Genomic DNA, 20,729 nt, shown 5'->3' with positions numbered 1-20,729 from the left:
GGCACCTTCACCCTGGGGACCTGCACTAAGCCACTCTCACAAGGAGGGGCCTGCAGGTTCCACTCCACACACTACTCCCAGCTCCAAAGCCAGGGTCAGTCAGTACCCAGGCAAGGGGGCAGCAGAACACCTCTGTACCATCCCTGAGACAGAGCTGGGAAGGGCCAGAGGCAACAGGGGTAAAGAGGTTGTGACACTGGCAAACCACAGGGTGGAGTTTCCCGGATCCAACACAAAATACACACCTGCCAATGCAACCCAAAACATGGAAGCTTTTTACTGCCCATGAAAAGGACTGAAAATAGCCTCCCAGCCTACCAAGGCAAGCCCAGAGACTTCCCATCCCAGGCCTCACCCCAATGAGGCTCTGGGGTTGCATCCGTAGGGGACCAGCACTGGGCAGGTTTCTCAGCTCTCCTATTAAATATTAACATTAACCAGCCCCTGGGGAGTTGTTCCTTCCATTGCTTAGGAGCAGCTGGGCAGGGAATGGAGCATGGGACACGTCCACCCAACTGGAGCTGCAGCCAGTTAGATGAATGCTAGCACAGGCCAGATACTTCAGCATAGCTCCAGGAAAGCACAGGCGCAGACTAGATGAGACACGCCCACAGGGCTGGGGCACGGCAGGGTGAAACTCAGGGCTCGCCCTCCCTGGCTGTATCTCCCTAGAAAAGCTGGCACTAATTCCCCTCGTATTTCTGTACCTACAAACACAGTCTCCAGGGCCACCTGCGGCTGCTCTCCTCCCCAGACCTCTTTGCAGCCCCAATTCCCCTGCTGCCCAAGACCCCAGGCACAGACAGAAAATCTCTGAGACCCTGATTGCAGAATGTGGTTATGCTGCACCCAGCAGAGGTTTAGCCTTGCAGTGGCCAGGACACCAGGGTATTTGAACCCCATCTCCAGGAGGCCAAGTTCTGTTGAAAACGAGCTCTCTGAGGATCCAGAGGAGTGGGTCAGATTACAGGGCAATTAGCAGCCGCAAGTGGAACCCTAAATCAGAAGCACCTCTGGTACCCGTGTGCACTCAGCTTACAGCTAGGAGAGCCCCAGACCTGGCACTGTTGCCCCTGACTTAACAAGGCCAATGCACCAAACACGAGGTTACAAATCCCCCACGAGGAGCTGTGCCAAATGTGCCCGGTGCGCCTGCTGAGAGGCCCACCATAGGAACATCCAGATGGGGCAGTTCCCAGGTGCAGAGGTGAGAGCTAATCAGAGACAGAAAACATGCAGCAGGCTACACACCCTGTCTGCATCTGCAGCAGGTGAGTCACAGGCACCCAGCTTCCCTCCATGCCTGCTCTGTCCCTGCTCTCTGGAGCTTGGTACTGGCTCAATTCTGGGTTTTTGTACCCCCCAGCTCGCTGTCAGAGCAGCTTAGGACACTGCCACCAGTCTGCAAGGATGGTGCCGATGCCCCCAGTGCTGCAGCAACAGAGCATTTCAATGCCAGGCGGTACCGCCAAGAAGTGCAAATGCAGCCAGGCCAGAGAGGGATTGCATGGGTAGGGAGCAGCCACGCGCACTGCCCCCTCCCCATCCTATACATGTGTGCCATCTGCTGAAACCTGGCCGCACACCAGCACTTGTTACCTTCCCCCGTGGCCAGCAGCCAGGGAGTCTTGGCACGGCCTCCATGGCAGGGCCGGTGCAACCATTTAGGCGACCTAGGCAGTCGCTTAGGGCGCTAGGATTTGAGGGCGGCATTTTTTTCGGCAGCGACCACAGCGGCCGGATCTTCGGTCGCCACCGGCATTTAGGCAGAGGGAGCTGGGGCAGGGGAGTGCGCAGAGGGCTGCCTGCAGCAAGTAAGGGGGTGGACGGCACGCAGGGGAACTCCTTGCCCCAGCTCACCCCTGCCCCGAGCATGCTGTGGTTGCTTCACTTCTCCCACCTCCCAGGCTTGCGGTGCCTAAGCTGATCGGCGCCGCAAGCCTGGGAGGCGGGAGAAGTGAAGCAGCGACGGCGTGCTCGGGGTGGAGGCGGAGCAGGGGTGAGCTGGGGCTGGGGGGGGGTACCTCAGGGTGGGGAGCTGCTGCAGGGGGGGTGCCTCAGGGCAGAGGGGGGGAGCTGCCACGGGGGGGGCACCTCAGGGCGGGGGCTCGGGGACGGGGGAGGGCGCAAGGTGGAAGATTCGCCTAGGGCGCAAAACATCCTTGCACCGGCCCTGCTCCATGGGCATGTCTGACAGAGCCCTAGCAATTCCTGTTCATCCTGCACTGGACAGGAGACAGCTTCTTTCTCTGAGTCACAGGCCTGGACCCCTCCTTGCACCCCCACTAGAGAATCAATTTTCCCCTCAGGCCTTAGCAGAAGCTGAACCGAAGAACCCAGCTGGGGAGTGTGAAGATCCAGGCCAGGCCAGAAACGCAGCAAGGGGCCAGCTGGGAACTGACCCTGCTGGAGCCACTGGGGAGAATTGAGTGTCGGACTCTGGGGTGCTTGCTTTTCCCCTTGCTCTGGGCTTGCCTGGGTCATCAGCCCCTCTACACAACCCAGCTCTCTGACAGGCCCTTGCCGCCCCCCCACTCGAATTCGCTGCCTCTCTTCAGTCATCTGCTTGTTTCCTAACAGGGAGAGGGAGGAGATTTAGGGATTAGGATGCTGACGAGCTGATGACATGAGCCTCCTGCACTCGGTGCTGCTCAGTCCTGACCTGCAGCCCCCCTGCTACTCCAACCAAGGTCAGAGACACAGTGATGCTGATGGTGCCTTGCCCACTCCTCGACCTGGGACAGAGCTTGGGTTAGGTTTGAGACCCAGGCAGCCCACTGAAGCATGGCTGGATCTGAGAGAGTGCTGGGGGGTCCAAAGATCAGCCCAAGGGCTGGAGTCACTATTCTATCTGGGGTGGCACTTCCAGGAGAAAGTGGGTAGGAGAGCTGGGTGTAGGCCTGAGATTGAACTCAGCCTTGGGTGAAACTCAGGGATGTCACCACTAAAATTAAGGGGGAAAATGCTCCACTGCTGCTAAGGTGCCCCCACATCAGGAATGCCCCTAACAAGAGTTATAACACCAAAGGTTGTAAAGTAGAGACACCCAGGCACTGGGAAGTTTAGGGAGGAAACAGACACCAAGAATTGGTAAAATAGCTACGATAAGCTCTGACCAGTGAATTTATGCTAACCATTTGCACAAACACAGAAGATCATAAGTTACAATTTGGGCATGAGAAGTAAAATATAAAGAGTTGAACAGGGAGGAAAAAACAGAAGTGCCAGTGCATGGTTGGTTACATTTTGTTACCTAGGGATACTGAGTTAAAGGAGGTAGCTTGTTTTACCTATATAATGTAACAAAAAATAATGCTCTTTGGGAACCATCTCCAGACAGGAATTTAACATCAAGCTGCTGGAACTCTGACCCCTCTGCACAACTGTGACATGCAGACGCTTCACCAGAATCCCCAGATGAGATGATCCTGACTGGCCATCGGGTGAATTTTGTCTGTATATTGGGAGTGTTGAGCATAAGAGATTTGCTTGGTATACGTATTCTGTGTGTGTTGCTAATAAATAGATGTTTGAGCACAGCTGTGTAAGGCTCTCTCACTGGGAAAAAGTCCTGCAGACCCATAAGGCCCTGAGCCTCGAGGGAAAGGGCGGGTACTTAAATTGACGAGGTTTCTTCCTGAGCCCCACGGGTAAGGATAGGTGCCTTACACCCTGAGCCCTCAGAAGGGAAAGGGTGGGGGCGCCTAAATTGATTGGGTCACACCTTGAACCCTCCGCAGGATATAGGTGAGGTGCCCTGGATATTTGGCGGGTAACAGGGGGGACAGCGCCATAGGCACCCCCCTACAGCGCTGTGCTACGAACAAGCCCTTACCTCGAGCCCCAGGGAATAGCACCCCCACCAGGGCTCTGCTGGGTTTGAGCATAGAGGAGAGACAACACGTCCCACCCCGGTCCTCCATAGCCACAGGATGGGGCTGTTCCCCCAGATCCCTGGACATGCAGCTCTCTGACCAAGCTGCCAGTGCAGAGGACACACAGTTGAGCCCGTCTGGTCAGAGCCCAGGTGCCCAGACTGACTCCTCGTTCAAATAACACAGTGCTGACGGGCACCAGCCTCCTCTACAGCAGGTGATGTCCACTGAGGCAGCGCCGTCTAGATCCAAGGAGGGGGAGAGGGGCAGGCAAAGTTGCTGGAACTGGAAGGAGGGTCCCATCACAGGACAAAAACAGAACTGGCCACCTGCATGCCTGGGGGTGGCATGTTCCCAAGGAACACCTGTAACACCCTTTGGCTGGCTCCCCACTGCAGATGGAGAACTCACCCCGCCCAGCCTGACAGAGCAAGCCTAGAGCCAGGCCATGCTGTGTCCGCTCCCCAAGCCCAGGCCCGAGTCTCTCCCAGCATGTCCCATCCCATTATTTAAGAGTGGATCGGGTTGGGTTTGAATGAGAGAGATAAACCTCTGTGGTGCCCTGCTCCCTCCCCCCGCAGCCACTGCTCCTCAGCACAGCGCCTGGCTTCAAATGGTAGCTAAGTCCACGTTCAGAAGTGACAGACGCTACTTCCCTAGACCTGCCTCAAGGGCTTGACACACGCTCAGGACACAACTGAGCTCCCACTGGATGGAAGGACAAGACCGGGATCCAGAAACAGAGTTGCTACCGAGCCCTCGCCCTTTACTCTTCCTAACCGCCAGGCATGCATGGGCTTCCTGTGCCAGAGTGAGGGGCTTTCCTAGGTGGATCGCTCAGCCAGCACCCCTTCCAGCCCTTGTAGAAATCCGCCCGCAGCCAGAAATAATGTAGCGACAGAGAGGGGAAATGAGTCAGGGTTATTGCACAATCCAGCGGAGCAGGCAGCCTTCGGATTCCAGAGGCAGCAACACCCCTTCAGCTGCCAACACGCTGTTTGTTTTGCTTGTGCAAACTAAGTCGGCCAGCCTGCACAGCCCGCACTATCAGTTCCTAACTGGCCTATGGGCCCATTTCACACCAGAAACCTCCCATGCTTCCAAACCCCCTCGCTGCGAGGTGCCATGCTCTCCTGCCATTTGCCAGCATGACACAGCCCAGTGTTAAACTGCAAATCGCCCCGTAACTGGGACCCTGGCACCCCACCTCCCCTAGGTGAGCCTGCTCCTCATCTCGCGTGACGCTGCCCAGGAACGTATCCACACAGAGGGTCTGGCCACCTTGGATGAGCACTGCGGAGGCTCTGAGCCATGGGATGCCACAGAAGTCAGGTTGTAAACACCTCCCTGCAGCACTCTGCAAACAAAACAAGCAGCATGTTCCCAATTCCTGGAGCTGGGGGCCCCAGGGAAGGGGGCACCAACTTGTTCTGCTCCAGGAAGAACACAAAGCTGAGAGAAAAGAGGAAAAGCAAACAGCCACACAATGCCAGGAGTGGGCAGGATGGAAAACAGCAGCCGATTAGTAAGAATAGGAAAAGGCCAAATCAGACCAGACTTTCACTTTATGCAGAGATTGCTAGCCACATGTTATCACTGTTATTATTCATGCCTGTTGCGGCACGGCCTAAGGGCAATCCCACAGTGCCAGGCACTGTAAGACACCCCATAGCTATATCAGTGTGTGGCCAGGAGCATGGTAACACCCACTAACACAGCTGCGTGGCACAGGATTAGCTTTGCCCACAGCAGTGCTTGCTGCCCAGGGGAATTTTTGTGGATGGTCATTTTCTACAATCCTGAGATCACAGGTTTGGAGTCTAGCAGAAGCCCAAAGTAGCAAAAAGTTGGCATAGCCCTTTTTTCCTCTCTCTCCCTCCCTTGCTGCCAATGACCGTGTCTGTCTGTATCCCATCACTCAGAAAACACAGGCTCAAGTGCAGATCATGGGGCTGGGAGTCAGGAAGGCCCAAGTTCTCACGCTGGGTCTGACACAGTTTTTCTGCAGGACTCTGGACCTGCCCTGTCCCCTCCCTCTGCCTCACTTTCCCCATCTGGCAAATGCAGGGGAAGCAAATGTTTCCTCAGGACTTTGTGATGCTCCATTCATATTTGCACAGCACTTTGAGAGGGGGAAGTGCTATTTGCTAACCCCATGGGCCACATCCTCTTGAAGGAACGGAAACAGAAGACAGAGCAGGGCACTTGGATCAACTCATGTGCTGCCAAGCAGTAATGAGGCTGCTGTTAAATGTGTGTCATCAGGGCTTATATATAATTCATGGGGTAGAAAAGCAATTAAACCAAACCTCACTGGCTGGGGGGAGGGGCAGCGGGAAGAGAAGCTTTTAGGGTTTGGGGAACAGAAAACAAGGCCGCTATAACTGATCATGAACTAGCCCCGCTAGTCCCACCCTCAGGGTGACATGAGACACAATTGGCTCTGCTCGGAGCAAGGTCAGCAATACCCAAACTGCAAAGAGCCTGGAGCTGCAGCTGAGGCAGCGACCCCCTGGCCCTAACCACGCTGACAAGCACAGCTTCTCACCCCACAGAGCACTCTGCAAGGACAGGGCTCCCCTCGGACGGATCTCAGCTACTGCAACTGCTAAAGGTCATCTCAACACCCCCCGAACCAGGAAGCACAAAGGCCCGGCTAGCACAGGTAAGGGTGAGGAACAGGAAGACGCTAACCAAACTTTAAGCCTCAATAGCTGAGGTTCAATCATAGAATCATAGAATCTCAGGGTTGGAAGGGACCTCAGGAGGTCATCTAGTCCAAACCCCTGCTCAAAGCAGGACCAAACCCAACTAAATCATCCCAGCCAGGGCTTTGTCAAGCCTGACCTTAAAAACCTCTAAGGAAGGAGATTCCACTACCTCCCTAGGTAACCCATTCCAGTGCTTCACCACCCTACTAGTGAAAAAGTTTTTCCTAATGTCCAACCTAAACCTCCCCCTCTGCAACTTGAGACCATTACTCCTTGTTCTGTCAATGTGGAATAAGAGGACTGGGGGCAACTGGGCTGCCTTTCCTTTTATCCCAACCAACTGGCCCACCCCAGAGAAACCGATCTGAGCAGAAAGCGCTGCATGCCCCCGCTCCCCTGGGAAGGGGGAAGGCAGCGTTCGCAGGGGACTCACGTTGTGGGGGCAGTACTCAACGGCCTGGAAGAAGCTGAGCCCTCGCAGCAGCTCGCGCTGGGCAATGCCACAGCACTTGGACATTCCATCCTCGATGGCCTGGTTGATCTGGTGCACGGGGAAGGCACACACCGCCGAGTACCAGCGAGGCACGGAGCTCTCTGCCTCACTCTCAGCGAACGCACCAAACAAGACCAGGTCAGTGTCGTTGACGCTGATTTCCTGGGCCAGCTTTGGGCCCGGCCGGGCCACATGGGCTGCCTGCAGCACGTTGAAAGCCACATCGTGTTTGTGCTCCCCATCCGAGCTCCGCCTCCGTCTGCGCTTGGACTCGAAGCGGCAATCCAGGACCAGCTCGCGGTACCAACCCATGTTGTGCTCCTTGGCTTTCAGCCGCACCAGCCGCGTGTGGTATGATCCAGATTTGGGGCTCTCCTTTTGGACAGTCAGGAAGTACACAAAGTCCTGGGCACTGAAGGAATACACATAGTCAATGGGGTAGGAGTCCTGGAACTCCGGAAGCACACTGAGGGAATCGGAAATACAGAATCCATCCAAAGTGGCCTTCGGTCTCCGGATAGACACCGATTTCGGGCTGTACCTTGCAGCTATGCTGCTATTGATGGTAGAGGCAATGTAGAAGTAAGAAACACGGCTGGTTTCAGTCACCAGGACCCTCGTCCCCAGGGGGCTGGCCACGCAGTCTGGGCACTCATCAGGACTGTTCTGAGCTGCATACAAACAGTAGGTGGCACTAACCACCACCAGGCTGTCTTGGATTTCCAATTCGTGCTGGAAGCACCGGCCGTGCTGGGAAGTGCCACAGCTGTATAGCCATGGCTCAGATGGGTCCATCACCAGAACCACATTATCTGTGTCTTCAGGCTTCCAGCTGTCTCCTGGCTCCTGGCATTGGGCACAGATCTCGCACTGAGCACTGCCCATGGGGCCAGTCACGATGACTGATGAGTTTGCCAGTGCCGGGCTCACCACATAGATCTTGTTCCGCACTGCCACAAAGAGGGCAGCTGCTCCGCTCGGATCCTTGTAGGTGACAATGTTCTGGATGGGGCCATCCGCAGTGAAGCTGGGCAGATCATACTTGACAGTGAAGTCCCTGGTAGCACTATAGGGAATCCGCGGGCACTGCCAAGTGCTGAAAGAAACTCCAGTGAGCATGAACCCCAGGGAGAGGCAAACCAGGAATGAAAGCCTCATGCTAGGGGAGGAAACGGTGCTCCAAGATCCTTGACTTCAAAGGTCACCTGAGCGCCTCAGCTCTGAGCGGGTCTGGGATCCATCAAATGTGAGCTACCAGCCCACTACAGCTAAAATACCAGTGGGAGAGAGCATGTTAGTCGCAGCACTGAAGAGGTGTCATGCCCCACTTGAGTACCCACCGGGAGCACACCTTCTCCCCATTCCCCAGAGCAGGCACTGGGTCTCCCCCAAGAGTGCAGAGAGGATCAGGCCCCCCATGCTGGCTGGATCTCTCCAGCATGTCCACAGCACCTCCCAGCTGGACAGACCCAGAAAAGCACTGGTTCATCTTATTCACTGGAGGAAAGAAGTGGATTTGTATTGTGGGTCATGAAGCATGCTGCCCTGACACTGCACTGCCGTGTCAGCCAGCCACTTGCAGTCAAGCATCTGGTAACCTCAGTGAGGGTTCACCCAGACCAGGCAAGCCAATACACCCTGCATGCACTGCCCTGGATACACACTGGGGCTGAGGCACATTGGATGTTGAACAGAACAAAGAAGCCTGGCTAGGTTTTAACCAGCTACAACGTTTGGATCCCTAGACTGGTGGCTGCATAGTTCTGGGGCCCACTCCAGTTGGGATCTGCAAGTAGACGACACTTCTTTCTCTCAGAATCCCCTCATCTTTCATGGGCAGCCCGAGCTATTTGGAAGAGGTAGCACCAGGCAGCCCCTCCTCCATCTGGCCTCCGCATTGCCATGAGATGGAGACAGGAAGGGCTGGGGAGGGGAGAGGGCGAAGATTCCTCTTGCTCACTCAGGCACCTGCTGCAGATCCAGGGACTGAGCATCAAAGGTGAGCCTGGCTACCATCTCAGCCTGCATCTAGCTTGGATGGGAATGAGGGGCCTTATTGATGGCCCGCCTCCCACTATTCCCAAAACCATCTGGGCAAGAGCCTTTGTCAGGAAGGTTGAAAGGAGCACTGAAGTGCAGAATAGGGCCCCAGTCAGGTTGTCTGCTAACAAGGGAGGCCTCAGGACTGCGCTCACTTCCCTAAAGAGCAAAAATCGATCAAGAGGTATAACTCCCGGCCCCAAATCATCTCCATGCATAGTGAGCCCGAGTCTGTTCCAGCTTTATAGAACACCTGCCTCAATAGAATCATAGAATATCAGGGTTGGAAGGGACCTCAGGATGTCATCTAGTCCAACCCCCTGCTCAAAGCGGACCAATTCCCAACTAAATCATCCCAGCCAGGGCTTTGTCAAGCCTGACCTTAAAAACCTCTAAGGAAGGAGATTCCACTGTTATTTCATGTGCCGGGTCCCTGGATTAAGGGAACTTGACAGAATTTGGCTTCTGTTTGGTTTATTATTATACAAGGCTACAGCCTCAGGGGCACATTTTCCTAACCTTCATAAGTGCACGTGGAGCTGCCCTCAAGCACAGACTGTTCTCAGTGGTACCTGATGACAGAACAAGGAGTAATGGTCTCAAGTTGCAGTGGGGGAGGTTTAGGTTGGATATTAGGAAAAACTTTTTCACTAGGAGGGTGGTGAAGCACTGGAATGGGTTACCTAGGGAGGTGGTGGAATCTCCTTCCTTAGAGGTTTTTAAGGTCAGGCTTGACAAAGCTCTGGCTGGGATGATTTAGGGCTGGTCCACACTAAGAAGGGAGGTCGAACTAGGGTACGCAAATTCAGCTACGTGAATAACGTAGCTGAATTCGAAGTACCCTAGTTCGACCTACTCACCCGTCCAGACACGGCGGGGTCGAATTCCGCGGCTCCCCCGTCGACTCCACCACTGCCGTTTGCAGTGGTGGAGTACCGGAGTCGACCGCGGCGCTTCCGCAGTTCGAACTATCGCGTCTAGATCAGACGCGATAGTTCGAACTCCATGAAGTCGAACTCACCGCGTCGACGGGGAAGGTAAGTGTAAACCTACCCTTAGTTGGGAATTGGTCCTGCTTTGAGCAGGGGGTTGGACTAGATGACCTCCTGAGGTCCCTTCCAACCCTGATATTCTATGATTCTATGTGCATCCGCAACTGGCTGGTTATGTAGCTAAACTGCCACTGTTGCATAGGCACTTACTTAGGCCTTGTCTACATGGGAAAGTTTTACCAATTATACCACTATAATTACACCAGTATAGCCCCACCACCACCACCCTCCACCGTGGACAAGCCTTATTCCGCTATAAGAGACCATTTTTCTGGGTTAGTTTACACCTTTTCCCAAGCAACATACGCTAAACCAAACAAGCCACCCTTCTCCTTGTGAGTATCCCCAAGGGGCATGGCAGCACCTCCAGATTAGTTTAATTACACACTTCAGTTTACAGATAAGGAAAATTGCTTTTTAAACAAGGCAGCTTTGGAGTGGGGAACTTCCTCCTCTCCTTCGTCTGGGGCTGGGCTGCTAGCTGCACCCACACACCTAGATTACTGCAGTGATTCCGGAAACTCGCCTGCACTGTCTCACACCTCCTCTGCTCCAGTCACCACATGCCAGAGGAAGGCAGAGACAGGGGGAATATGGATAAAGAGAGCCAGCCGCTCCCTCTACCCCACACCCGCCCACCTGCTGGGCATGCTCACCGGGGGCGGGGATATGAAAGTGGGGAAAGACACCGAGAAGCCAGGAGAACAGTAGGGTTTCTATTGAGGCAGGAAGCATGGTAAGTGGAGATGCCCTCCCTATGCCACAAAAACCATGGGACAGGAATGGTTATGACTGACCAGGGCAGATTTGAAGCAGTGACCTGGTAGTGGCAGGTCCTGTGCCCCATGCCTCATCCTGCAGGCAATGGGCCCTGCGCCCCACTCCCCATCAGATCAGATGCCCAGTTCCCCCATGCCAGGTGGCTCTCTGTCCTGAGTACCCCCATTGAATCTCATTAACACGCTCCCAACGGTTAGAAACTGACCCTGGAAAACCGTGCCAGGCACAGGCAGAGATCTGTCCCTGGGACCAGCATATGGGCACCTGCTGAGAGGCAATCCAATGGCCTCAGAGCGTCTGCCTGCCCCTGCTCTTCCCCCCGGGCAGGGACCCCAACGCCAGCCTGGGCCCCTCTCTGCACACACACCCCCCCCATGGATCTGCCCTAGGAACACGGAAACCTGGCACCAGTGGGTATAAAATGGGTATTCACCCCCCATCCCAGAGTCACCCCCTGCCCGGCCCTGCTGCCCCAGACACACCACACACACACACACACACACCCAGACACACCCTCTGCCTGGCTCCTGCTGGCCCAGACACCCCCCGCCGCCCACCCCAGAGACACCACCTCCCTGGCCCCCGCCGCCCCGGAGACCCCCGCCAGAACCCACCGCAGCCACTGGCCGTTCCCCGCTGCGCCGGGCCGGGCCAGCCCGTGTGTGCTTGGCCGGGGTGCTCCGCTCACCTGGTCGGGTAGCTCCGGGGCGGGGCGAGTTGAGCTGGAGGAGGAACCCGCCAGCTCCCGCCCTGGGGCCGGCACGGCGGGCGGGCTCTTGCCAGCGAGTCCGCCCGCAGTCTGGCCCGAGCCCCGCGGCAGCGCGGGGTGTGAGCGAGAGCCCGGGAGCTCCGAGTGCCCAGCTAGCCGGGCGGTCATCCCCGGACACACACACACCCCGGACAGACACACACATAGCCCGGACTGACGCACAAGCACACCCTGGATACCTCCCCCCTCACCCAGACAGACATACTCACACATACCCTGCAGACACACACACACACTCAACCTGGACAAACACACACACCCTGGACAGACACATACCCCGGATACACACACTGGACAGACACACATATTTGCACACACCCCAGACACCCAAACACACCCCAGACACACACACACACACAGCCAAACATACATCCCAGACACACACACGAGACAGACAGACACACACACACCCCGGACAGACACACACATAGCCCGGACTGATGCACAAGCACACCCTGGATACCTCCCCCCTCACCCAGACAGACATACTCACACATACCCTGGAGACACAGACACACACACACACACAACCTGGACAAACACACACACCGGACACACACATACATTCACACACACCCCAGACAGACACATACACCCTGGACAGACACATACCCCAGATACACACACACTGGACAGACACACACATTCGCACACACCCCAGACAGACACACACACACACACTGAACTGACACACACCCCAGACACACAAACACACCCCAGACACACACACACACAGCCCAGACAGCCAAGCATACATCCCGGACACACACACCAGACAGACAGACAGACATACACCCCGGACAGACACACAAACACCCCTACACACACACCCCGAACTGACAGACAGATACACACCAACCGGACAGACACACACACACAAACACTCCAGACACACACACACACACTGGACAGACAGGCATACACCCTGGACACAAAAACTCCTTGTACCCACACCCTGTACAAGTACACACACTCCCATACATACATCCTGTATAAACACACACACATACTTTGCAGACACACACATTCTGTAGTGACACACCCATACACTCATACGCAATACAGACACACATACATTCACACCCCAATACAGATGCATGCATGTACACACACCATATAGTCACACACACATCCCATACAGACACACATATGTACACTCATACACACACACCCTATACACACATAAATACACAAACCCCTGTACACTCACACAAAGATACACACAGATATACATATACTCACTCAAACATGGACACACACAAAGCCATGTATGTTCACATGTGCAAACACAGAGATAGGCACATGCACTCTATACACCCACATGTGCATACACTCAAAAATACACACATACAGATGCATGCACTCCATGCACTCACATGTGCATACACACAGAGATACACACTCACCCCTATACACTCACACATGCATACACACACAGATACACATAATTGTGTGCATGCACATACCTGTACGCATACACACACACATATTTGCAGATAAATGCATGTGCAAACACACCCATATATGCACATACATAGCTGCATGCAGCTACACACAAACATACATATATACTGATTAGGTGCCTTGGCAATCTTTTCAAAATACAGTAAATAAACACCCAGATCCGCCTGTAGCGCCATGAGGCCTGTGCTAATAACAGAGGCCGGTGCGGCCTGCTTTCATTGTGCGGTCAGTGTGGGAAAGTGCTCCAAGCAGGTGTACCACGGAGTGGGGATGTGGAAAGGTGCGAACAAGAGGCAGACTCAATTAGTCCAAACAAAGGGGCTGTTGATTAGTCAGGGACTCTGTTCAAATCAGGTTTGACAAACCAGAGATGTGAGAGGCCCGGAAATTAACAGCCCACAATTGGGGTGTAGGAAATGAGGCCTAATTGGCGATCACAATGATATGGGGCTGGGCTACCTCACTCCCCTGTTTTTTGGGGTTCTTAACAGAAAAAAAAAGACTTTTGGGGGAAATGAACAACTCCTGGCTGGGAGATAGGTAAAGCAAAGAGAGCAAGCGACTCCAGCCTGGCTCCCTCCCCCACCATCTTTGGAGTACCCAGGATCCACCGGAACACAACTGGGCTTCCATCAGCCTGAGAAATGTCCTGAGAAGGCCAGGCCAGAGCAAGGGACGACATCAGCTCTGGCTGACTCATGAGCAGCACCTGGGATGTGAGACTTTGTCATACGGCCCCCCTTGTGCATCCTGCCATGGGATAAGAGGGAAGATGCTCTCATGGACTGGTAACTGGTTAAAAGATAGGAAACAATGGGTAGGTATAAATGGTCAGTTTTCAGAATGGAGAGGGGTAAATAGTGGTGTCCTCCAGGGGTCTGTTCTGGGCCCAGTCCTATTCAACATATTCATAATAATCTGGAAAAAGAGGTAAACAGTGAGATGGCAAAATTTGCAGATGATAAAAAATTATTAAAGATAGTTAAGACCCAGACAGACTGCAAAGAGCTACAAAAGGATCTCTCAAAACTGGGTGACAAAATGGCAGATGAAATTTAATGCTGATAAATGCAAAGTAATGCACATTGGAAAGCATAATCCCAACTATGCATATAAAATGATGGGGTCTAAATTAGCTGTTACCACTCAAGAAAGAGATCTTGGAATCAATGTGGATAGTTCTCTGAAAACATCCACTCAATGTGCAGTGGCAGTCAAAAAAGCAAACAGAATGCTGGGAATAATTAAGAAAGGGACAGATAATAGAACAGAAAATATCATATTGCCTGTATATAAATCCATGGTACGCCCACATCTTGAATACTGTGTACAGATGTGGTCACACCATCTCAAAAAAGATAAATTGGAATTGGAAAATGTTCAGAAAAGGGCAACAAAAATGATTAGGGGTATGGAACGGCTGCCGTATGAGGAGAGATTAATAAGACTGGGACTTTTCAGTTTGGAAAAGAGACGGCTTAGAGGAGATATGATTGAGGTATATAAAATCATGACTGGTGTAGAGAAAGTAGATAAGGAAGTGTTGTTTACTACTTCTCATAACACAAGAACTAGGGGTCACCAGATGAAATTAAGTATCAGAGGGGTAGCTGTGTTAGTCTGGATCTGTAAAAGCAGCAAAGAATCCTGTGGCACCTTATAGACTAACAGACGTTTTGCAGCATGAGCTTTCGTGGGTGAATACCCACTTCTTCGGATGCATCCGAAGAAGTGGGTATTCACCCACGAAAGCTCATGCTGCAAAACGTCTGTTAGTCTATAAGGTGCCACAGGATTCTTTGCTGCTTTTACAGATGAAATTAATAGGCAGTATGTTTAAAACAAATAAAAGGAAGTATTTCTTCACACAACGCACAGTCAACCTGTGGAACCCCTTGCCAGAGGATGTTGTGAAGGCCAAGACCATAATAGTGTTAAAAAAGAACTAGATAAATTCATGGAGGATAGGTCCATCAATGGCTATTAGCCAGGAAGGGCAGGAATGGTATCCCTAGCCTCTGTTTGCCAGAAGCTGGGAATGAGTGACAGGGGGTGGATCACCTGATGATTACCTGTTCTGTTCATTCCCTCTGGGGCACCTGGCACTGGCCACTATCGGAAGACAGGATACTGGGCTAGATGGACCTTTGATCTGACCCAGTAGGGTCATTCTTATGTTCTTATGTTCCTTTTCCTTCCCTACCTTCTTCTTTCTCCTTCCTATTGCTCTCCTTTCCCCTTTTGTCTACTAAGACCTGGCTGAACTGGCCAAGACTGTGTTTTGTAACATTCCTGAGACCCAGGAGGCAGCTAAAAGCAATGCACTAAACCTCCCAGCGCTGCTACACATTTGCTGGGTCTCGCAGGGGCTGCTCGGAGCATGTGCCAGGCGTGTGTCTCTCCAGCAGTGCCAGAGACAGAAACTGTATTTTCCTCTTTTCTCTCCCCAGTTTGTGTGTGTTTGGCTTGTTTTGTCTGGCAGGAAATGGGATTGAGTTCACAACAGCTCCAACCCATCTCAACTCACTGCTTCTCTTTCCCCAAAAAAGGACACTAACTGCAGCCTATGACACCATCCAATCAACTGTCAGATGGGGAGCTTAACTGAGCCTTGGTTAGCTGTTCAGCATTGGATGGGGTCGGGTTAACACCTTTAGCTCTCTAGGCCTATTTATTCCATCTAATATAGCACAATGGCCCCAGTCATGGAGCAGCAGGGCCCATTGTGCTGCACATCTGATCCTTCCTCTCCACCCTGCTTTGGCGAGGAGGGATGTAGTTAGCAAGGCTGACATGTAAAATATCCTTGGAGTTAGCACTTATTGAAATTAATGGAACCATCCCCCCATAGCTATTCTCTCAGGGTCTCTGCGGACTCCGGCATAGCTCACTATATCAGCTTCACTCTCTCCAGGCTTTGAAAGGTGGCTTTGAAGCCATAACAGCTAGAAAGGCATGGTAAAACCACCAAAGAAAACTCTGAAACTGGAGGACAATGGAGAAGTCTGTCTGTGCCCTCGTTAGTCTGGGGGTGAGGGTCACACTAGGATACTCAGCGCCTCCCAGCTGCCCCAACCAGCCTTCACATCATTCCCTTTGGCTACCCCCCAACACGCACCCCCCGCTCTCCCATTCACCTCCAGGGCTGGGGGGTTTAAAACTGGATTGCTATTTAGGGATGCAGCATGACCTAGTGACTAGAGCGCAGAACTGGGACTCAGAAGAACGGGGAGGGCCTGCTGGGTGACCTTGAGTCACTTTCCCTCTCTGTGCTTCAGTTTCCCTATCTCTGAGATGGGGATAACAATGCTGACCCCTTTTTGTAGAGGCCCTTCAGGTTTGCTGATGAAAAGTGCTGTATATCTACTCCAACCTAGGGGATGACACAGTTTTTCTACAGGACCCAGCACCATGGTATATTGGCACCTTACAAAATGACTACTATAGCAACATCCCCTACACCACTCCTGCTTGTCCACTTCTCTCCCATGATCCAGAGATGTGCAGGAGCAGTTAGAACCAATTTCCTCTCTCCTTGTCCTCTGGTTCTGCTTCGCCTGGCCATTCTGCAAGCAGACAGTGCTGTGAGATTGGACTGGGGCTGCATTAGGTTGTGCCATCAGCCTCTGAGTGTGTGACTTTGGAGCTCATAAATTTCTGATCAGCTGTTGCAGTGGAAAGTTTTCCACTCTGGATGCCCCCAAAGGAAGCCCTGTCAAGAAGCACTGCTATTATTTATATTGGGATAGTGTCCAACAGCCCCACTCAGATTTGAGGCTCCATTGTTCTAGGCAATATACAAACACAGAGGAAGATGTGGTCTCTCCTTGGATGTTCTTAGGACAGTAAACTAATAGATTCCTATTGCTCGCAGGCACCCCCTCTGCAAACCTTGATCAGGGAGGCAACCCCACATGTGCAGGCAGACTCATCACAGGAACAAGATTTAACTTTCTTGGCAAAACATTTCTGATGGTGACCAGCAGGGGGCCACATTAGCACCAACTCTGAGCCTTCAATAAGCATGAGTCAGGCCCCCAAAATAGTGAGATTGGCTTTAAAATGGTGAGTGCTTAAAAATAATCAGTGTTGAATTCTTTACCTTCACATTCTGGGTTTTGAGCCGTTCATTTTTCAGCTTCTCTTTGAACCCGCAAGGGCTAGAAACTTACATTTGTTAAAACAAACGCTGAGATTCTCATGAAATAATGAGTCCAGGAGCTGGAGCTTTAAAAAATGAACTTAATATTGCAAGTGCCATGATAAAATCTTGGGAGTTGGCAGCACTGGTTGGTTTTGCTTCTCCACAAGCCCGCTACAGATCTGTGGCAAACAGCATTCCTTACGACAGTGGTCCCCAACCTTTTTCATCTGGCGGGCGCCAGATGACGAGTCCCAGAGGACCGTGGCAGCGAATGAGCATCTGCCGAAATTCCGCCAACGTCAATAGGTGTCGCCGCCAAAATGGCGCCAACAAGCAGCGTCATCCAGAGGCGTTGCCGCCGATATACGGTCGAAAATCGGTGGCATTTCAGCAGCGACGCCTCTGGATGATGCAGCTTGTCCGCCGGCCAGTATGCGGGCACACGTAGACACCCCGGCGGGTGCCATGGTGCCCACGGGCACCACATTGGGGACCCCTGCCTTACGGGGTTACTTTTCCAAAGAGATCATCCCCACAATGTGCCGAGGTCTTTTAAAAGCTGATACTAAGGGCCTGGCTACATTTGCAGATGTAGAGTGCTGGGAGTTAAACCAGCCTTCGGAGACTGCAGCAGGGAAAACGCTGCCGAGTGTTTACACTCTCAGCTGGCTCACTGGCGTGACCACATTAGCAGCTCTAGAAAGGCCAGAAAGAGCAGTGCATTGTGGTAGCTATACCAGCATTCAAGTGGCTGCAACATGCTTTTCAAATGCAGGGGGTGGGGTGGAGTGTGACAGGGAGTGTGTTGTGTGTGTGGGGGGGGAGAGAGAGTGGGTTTTGGGGGGGGCTGAGAGTGTGTTAGCATGCTGTTTTGTAAGTTCAGACCCCCCTCCCCTCCCACACACACTCACAACAAGCAACATTCCACACTACCGGCTTGCTTTGTCCCAGAGCAGATAAGCATGCCAGCTGTCCGAAAGGGAGCTTTGAAAGGGGGTATCCACATTCCTACAGCCGATTCCAAAACAATGACTAGAGTGGCTACTTGACTTAAAGGGATTATGGGACGTTTCCGGAGGCCGATCAAACTGCAGTAATGCAACACCTCGTCCATACTGACGCACGGGTGTTTCAGCCGAGGTCAACGAGCATCATGCTTCTCGTGGAGGTGGATTACAAGGAGTGCTCCAGCTGCAAAGTCCAGGCGCTCTAAGTGCCTTGCCAGTGTGGATGGGTTGGGAGTTAGGGTGCCTGGGGCTGCTTTAATGTGCTCTAACTAAGGCCTGGTCTACACTAGGGGGGGGTTCGATCTAAGGTACACAACTTCAGCTACGCGAATAGCGTAGCTGAAGTCGAAGTACCTTAGTTCAAATTACTTACCCGTCCTCACGGCGCGGGATCGACGTCCGTGGCTCCCCCGTCGACTCCGCCACCGCCGTTCGCAGTGGTGGAGTTCCGGAGTCAACGGGAGCGCGTTCGGAGTTCGATATATCGCGTCTAGATGAGACGCGATATATCGAACTCCGAGAAATCGATTGCTACCCGCCGATATGGCGAGTAGTGAAGACATACCCTAAGTGTAGCCTAAGGGCATGGCTACACTTGCAGATGTAGAGCTCTTTGAGGTCTTGGCTACACTTGCAGATTTGCAGTGCTGCAGCAGGGTGTGAAAAAACACCCCCTCCAGCGCTGCAAGTTGCGGCGCTGCAAAGCGCCAGTGTGATCAGCGCTAAGCACGGCTCCCAGCGCTGTACGTTAATCCCCATGGGGAGGTGGAGTATGGACAGTGCTGGGAGAGCTCTCTCCCAGCGCTGGGGCTCCGACCACACTCGCGCTTCAAAGCGCTGCCGCGGGAGAACTCCCGCAGCAGCGCTGTGCAGCGCTAAGTGTACCATTATATAAATCCATGGTACGCCCACATCTCGAATACTGTGTACAGATGTGGTCTCCTCACCTCAAAAAAGATATTCTAGCACTAGAAAAGGTTCAGAAAAGAGCAACTAAAATGATTAGGGGTTTAGAGAGGGTCCCATATGAGGAAAGATTAAAGAGGCTAGGACTCTTCAGTTTGGAAAAGAGAAGACTAAGGGGGGACATGATAGAGGTATATAAAATCATGAGTGATGTTGAGAAAGTGGATAAGGAAAAGTTATTTACTTATTCCCATAATACAAGAACTAGGGGTCACCAAATGAAATTAATAGGCAGCAGGTTTAAAACAAATAAAAGGAAGTTCTTCTTCACGCAGCGCACAGTCAACTTGTGGAACTCCTTACCTGAGGAGGTTGTGAAGGCTAGGACTATAACAATGTTTAAAAGGGGACTGGATAAATTCATGGTGGCTAAGTCCATAAATGGCTATTAGCCAGGATGGGTAAGAATGGTGTCCCTAGCCTCTGTTCGTCAGAGGATGGAGATGGATGGCAGGAGAGAGATCACTTGATCATTGCCTGTTAGGTTCACTCCCTCAGGGGCACCTGGCATTGGCCACTGTCGGTAGACAGATACTGGGCTAGATGGACCTTTGGTCTGACCCGGTACGGCCTTTCTTATGTTCTTATGTTCTTATGTTCATAGCCTCAGTTAAACAAGCCTTTGTAGAGTGCAGTAGGGAAAGTGCTGTAGTCTGTCCACAGTGACAGCTGCCAGCGCACTGGCGTGGCCACATTAGCAGCTCTTGCAATGGCCACAGAGAGCAGTGCATTGTGGTAGCTATCCCAGCATACAAGTGGCTGCAACGTGCTTTTCAAATGAGGCGGGGTGGAGTGTGACAGGGTGTGTGTTGTGTGGGGGGAGAGAGAGTGGGTTTTGGCGGGGCTGAGAGCATGTCAGCATGCTGTCTTATAAATTCAGAGAGCAGAGCACCAGACCTCCCCCTCCCCCGCCTCTCTCACACACAGCATTCCACAGTAATAGTTGCTTTGTCTCAGAGCAGAGAAGCAGCCAGCTGTCAAATGGAGCTTTCAAAGGGCATATCCAAAACAATGACAAGAGTGGCCACTTGACTTAAGGGGATTATGGGATGTTTCTGGAGGCTGATCAGAGCGCAGTAATGCAACACCTCGTTCACACTGATGCTGGGGCACTCCAGCTGGGGCGCATCAAACATTATTCTACTTGCCAAGGTGGAGTACCAGGAACGCTCTAGCCATGGAGTCAGAGCGCAATATGTACCTTGCCAGTGTGGACAGGTAGTGAGCTAGTGCGCCCGGAGCTCCTTTAATGCACTGTAATTTGCAAGTGTAGCCAAGCCCTTAGTGTTGTAGCTTGAGCAATTGTGGGTATGCTGTAGGGTGGAGGTGTCGGGGGGAGGCAGTAACTGGCAGCCATAACAGTGTGGTATTATACACCCTTGCCTGTGAGGAATAGTTAGCAAAACCAGTGAGTTTGCCAACACTTAG

General features: G+C 52.7%; 1 protein-coding gene across 3 annotated transcripts in view; it reads right to left on the bottom strand.

The window, feature by feature from the left end:
* The window catches only part of MST1R (macrophage stimulating 1 receptor), a 65,542-nt gene extending 53,884 nt beyond the window's left edge, over window positions 1-11,658 (bottom strand). For 2 of the 3 annotated variants that reach the window (XM_045024097.1, XM_045024099.1), the window contains exons 1-2: window positions 11,640-11,658; window positions 7,020-8,347 (exon numbers count right to left, since the gene is read on the bottom strand). In XM_045024097.1, the coding sequence (XP_044880032.1) occupies window positions 7,020-8,237 (1,218 nt within the window). In that variant the 5' untranslated portion in view covers window positions 8,238-8,347; window positions 11,640-11,658. Of the gene's footprint in view, window positions 1-7,019; window positions 8,348-11,565 lie in introns of all 3 variants that reach the window. The other variant, XM_045024098.1, reaches the window with a different exon arrangement.
* Window positions 11,659-20,729: the final 9,071 nt, after the last annotated feature.

Source organism: Mauremys mutica, chromosome 7 (assembly GCF_020497125.1).
Source record: "Mauremys mutica isolate MM-2020 ecotype Southern chromosome 7, ASM2049712v1, whole genome shotgun sequence".
Classification (NCBI taxonomy): domain Eukaryota; kingdom Metazoa; phylum Chordata; order Testudines; family Geoemydidae; genus Mauremys; species Mauremys mutica.
Note: the sequence above shows the minus strand (reverse complement) of the source record. Positions and strands in the feature narration are given on the sequence as shown.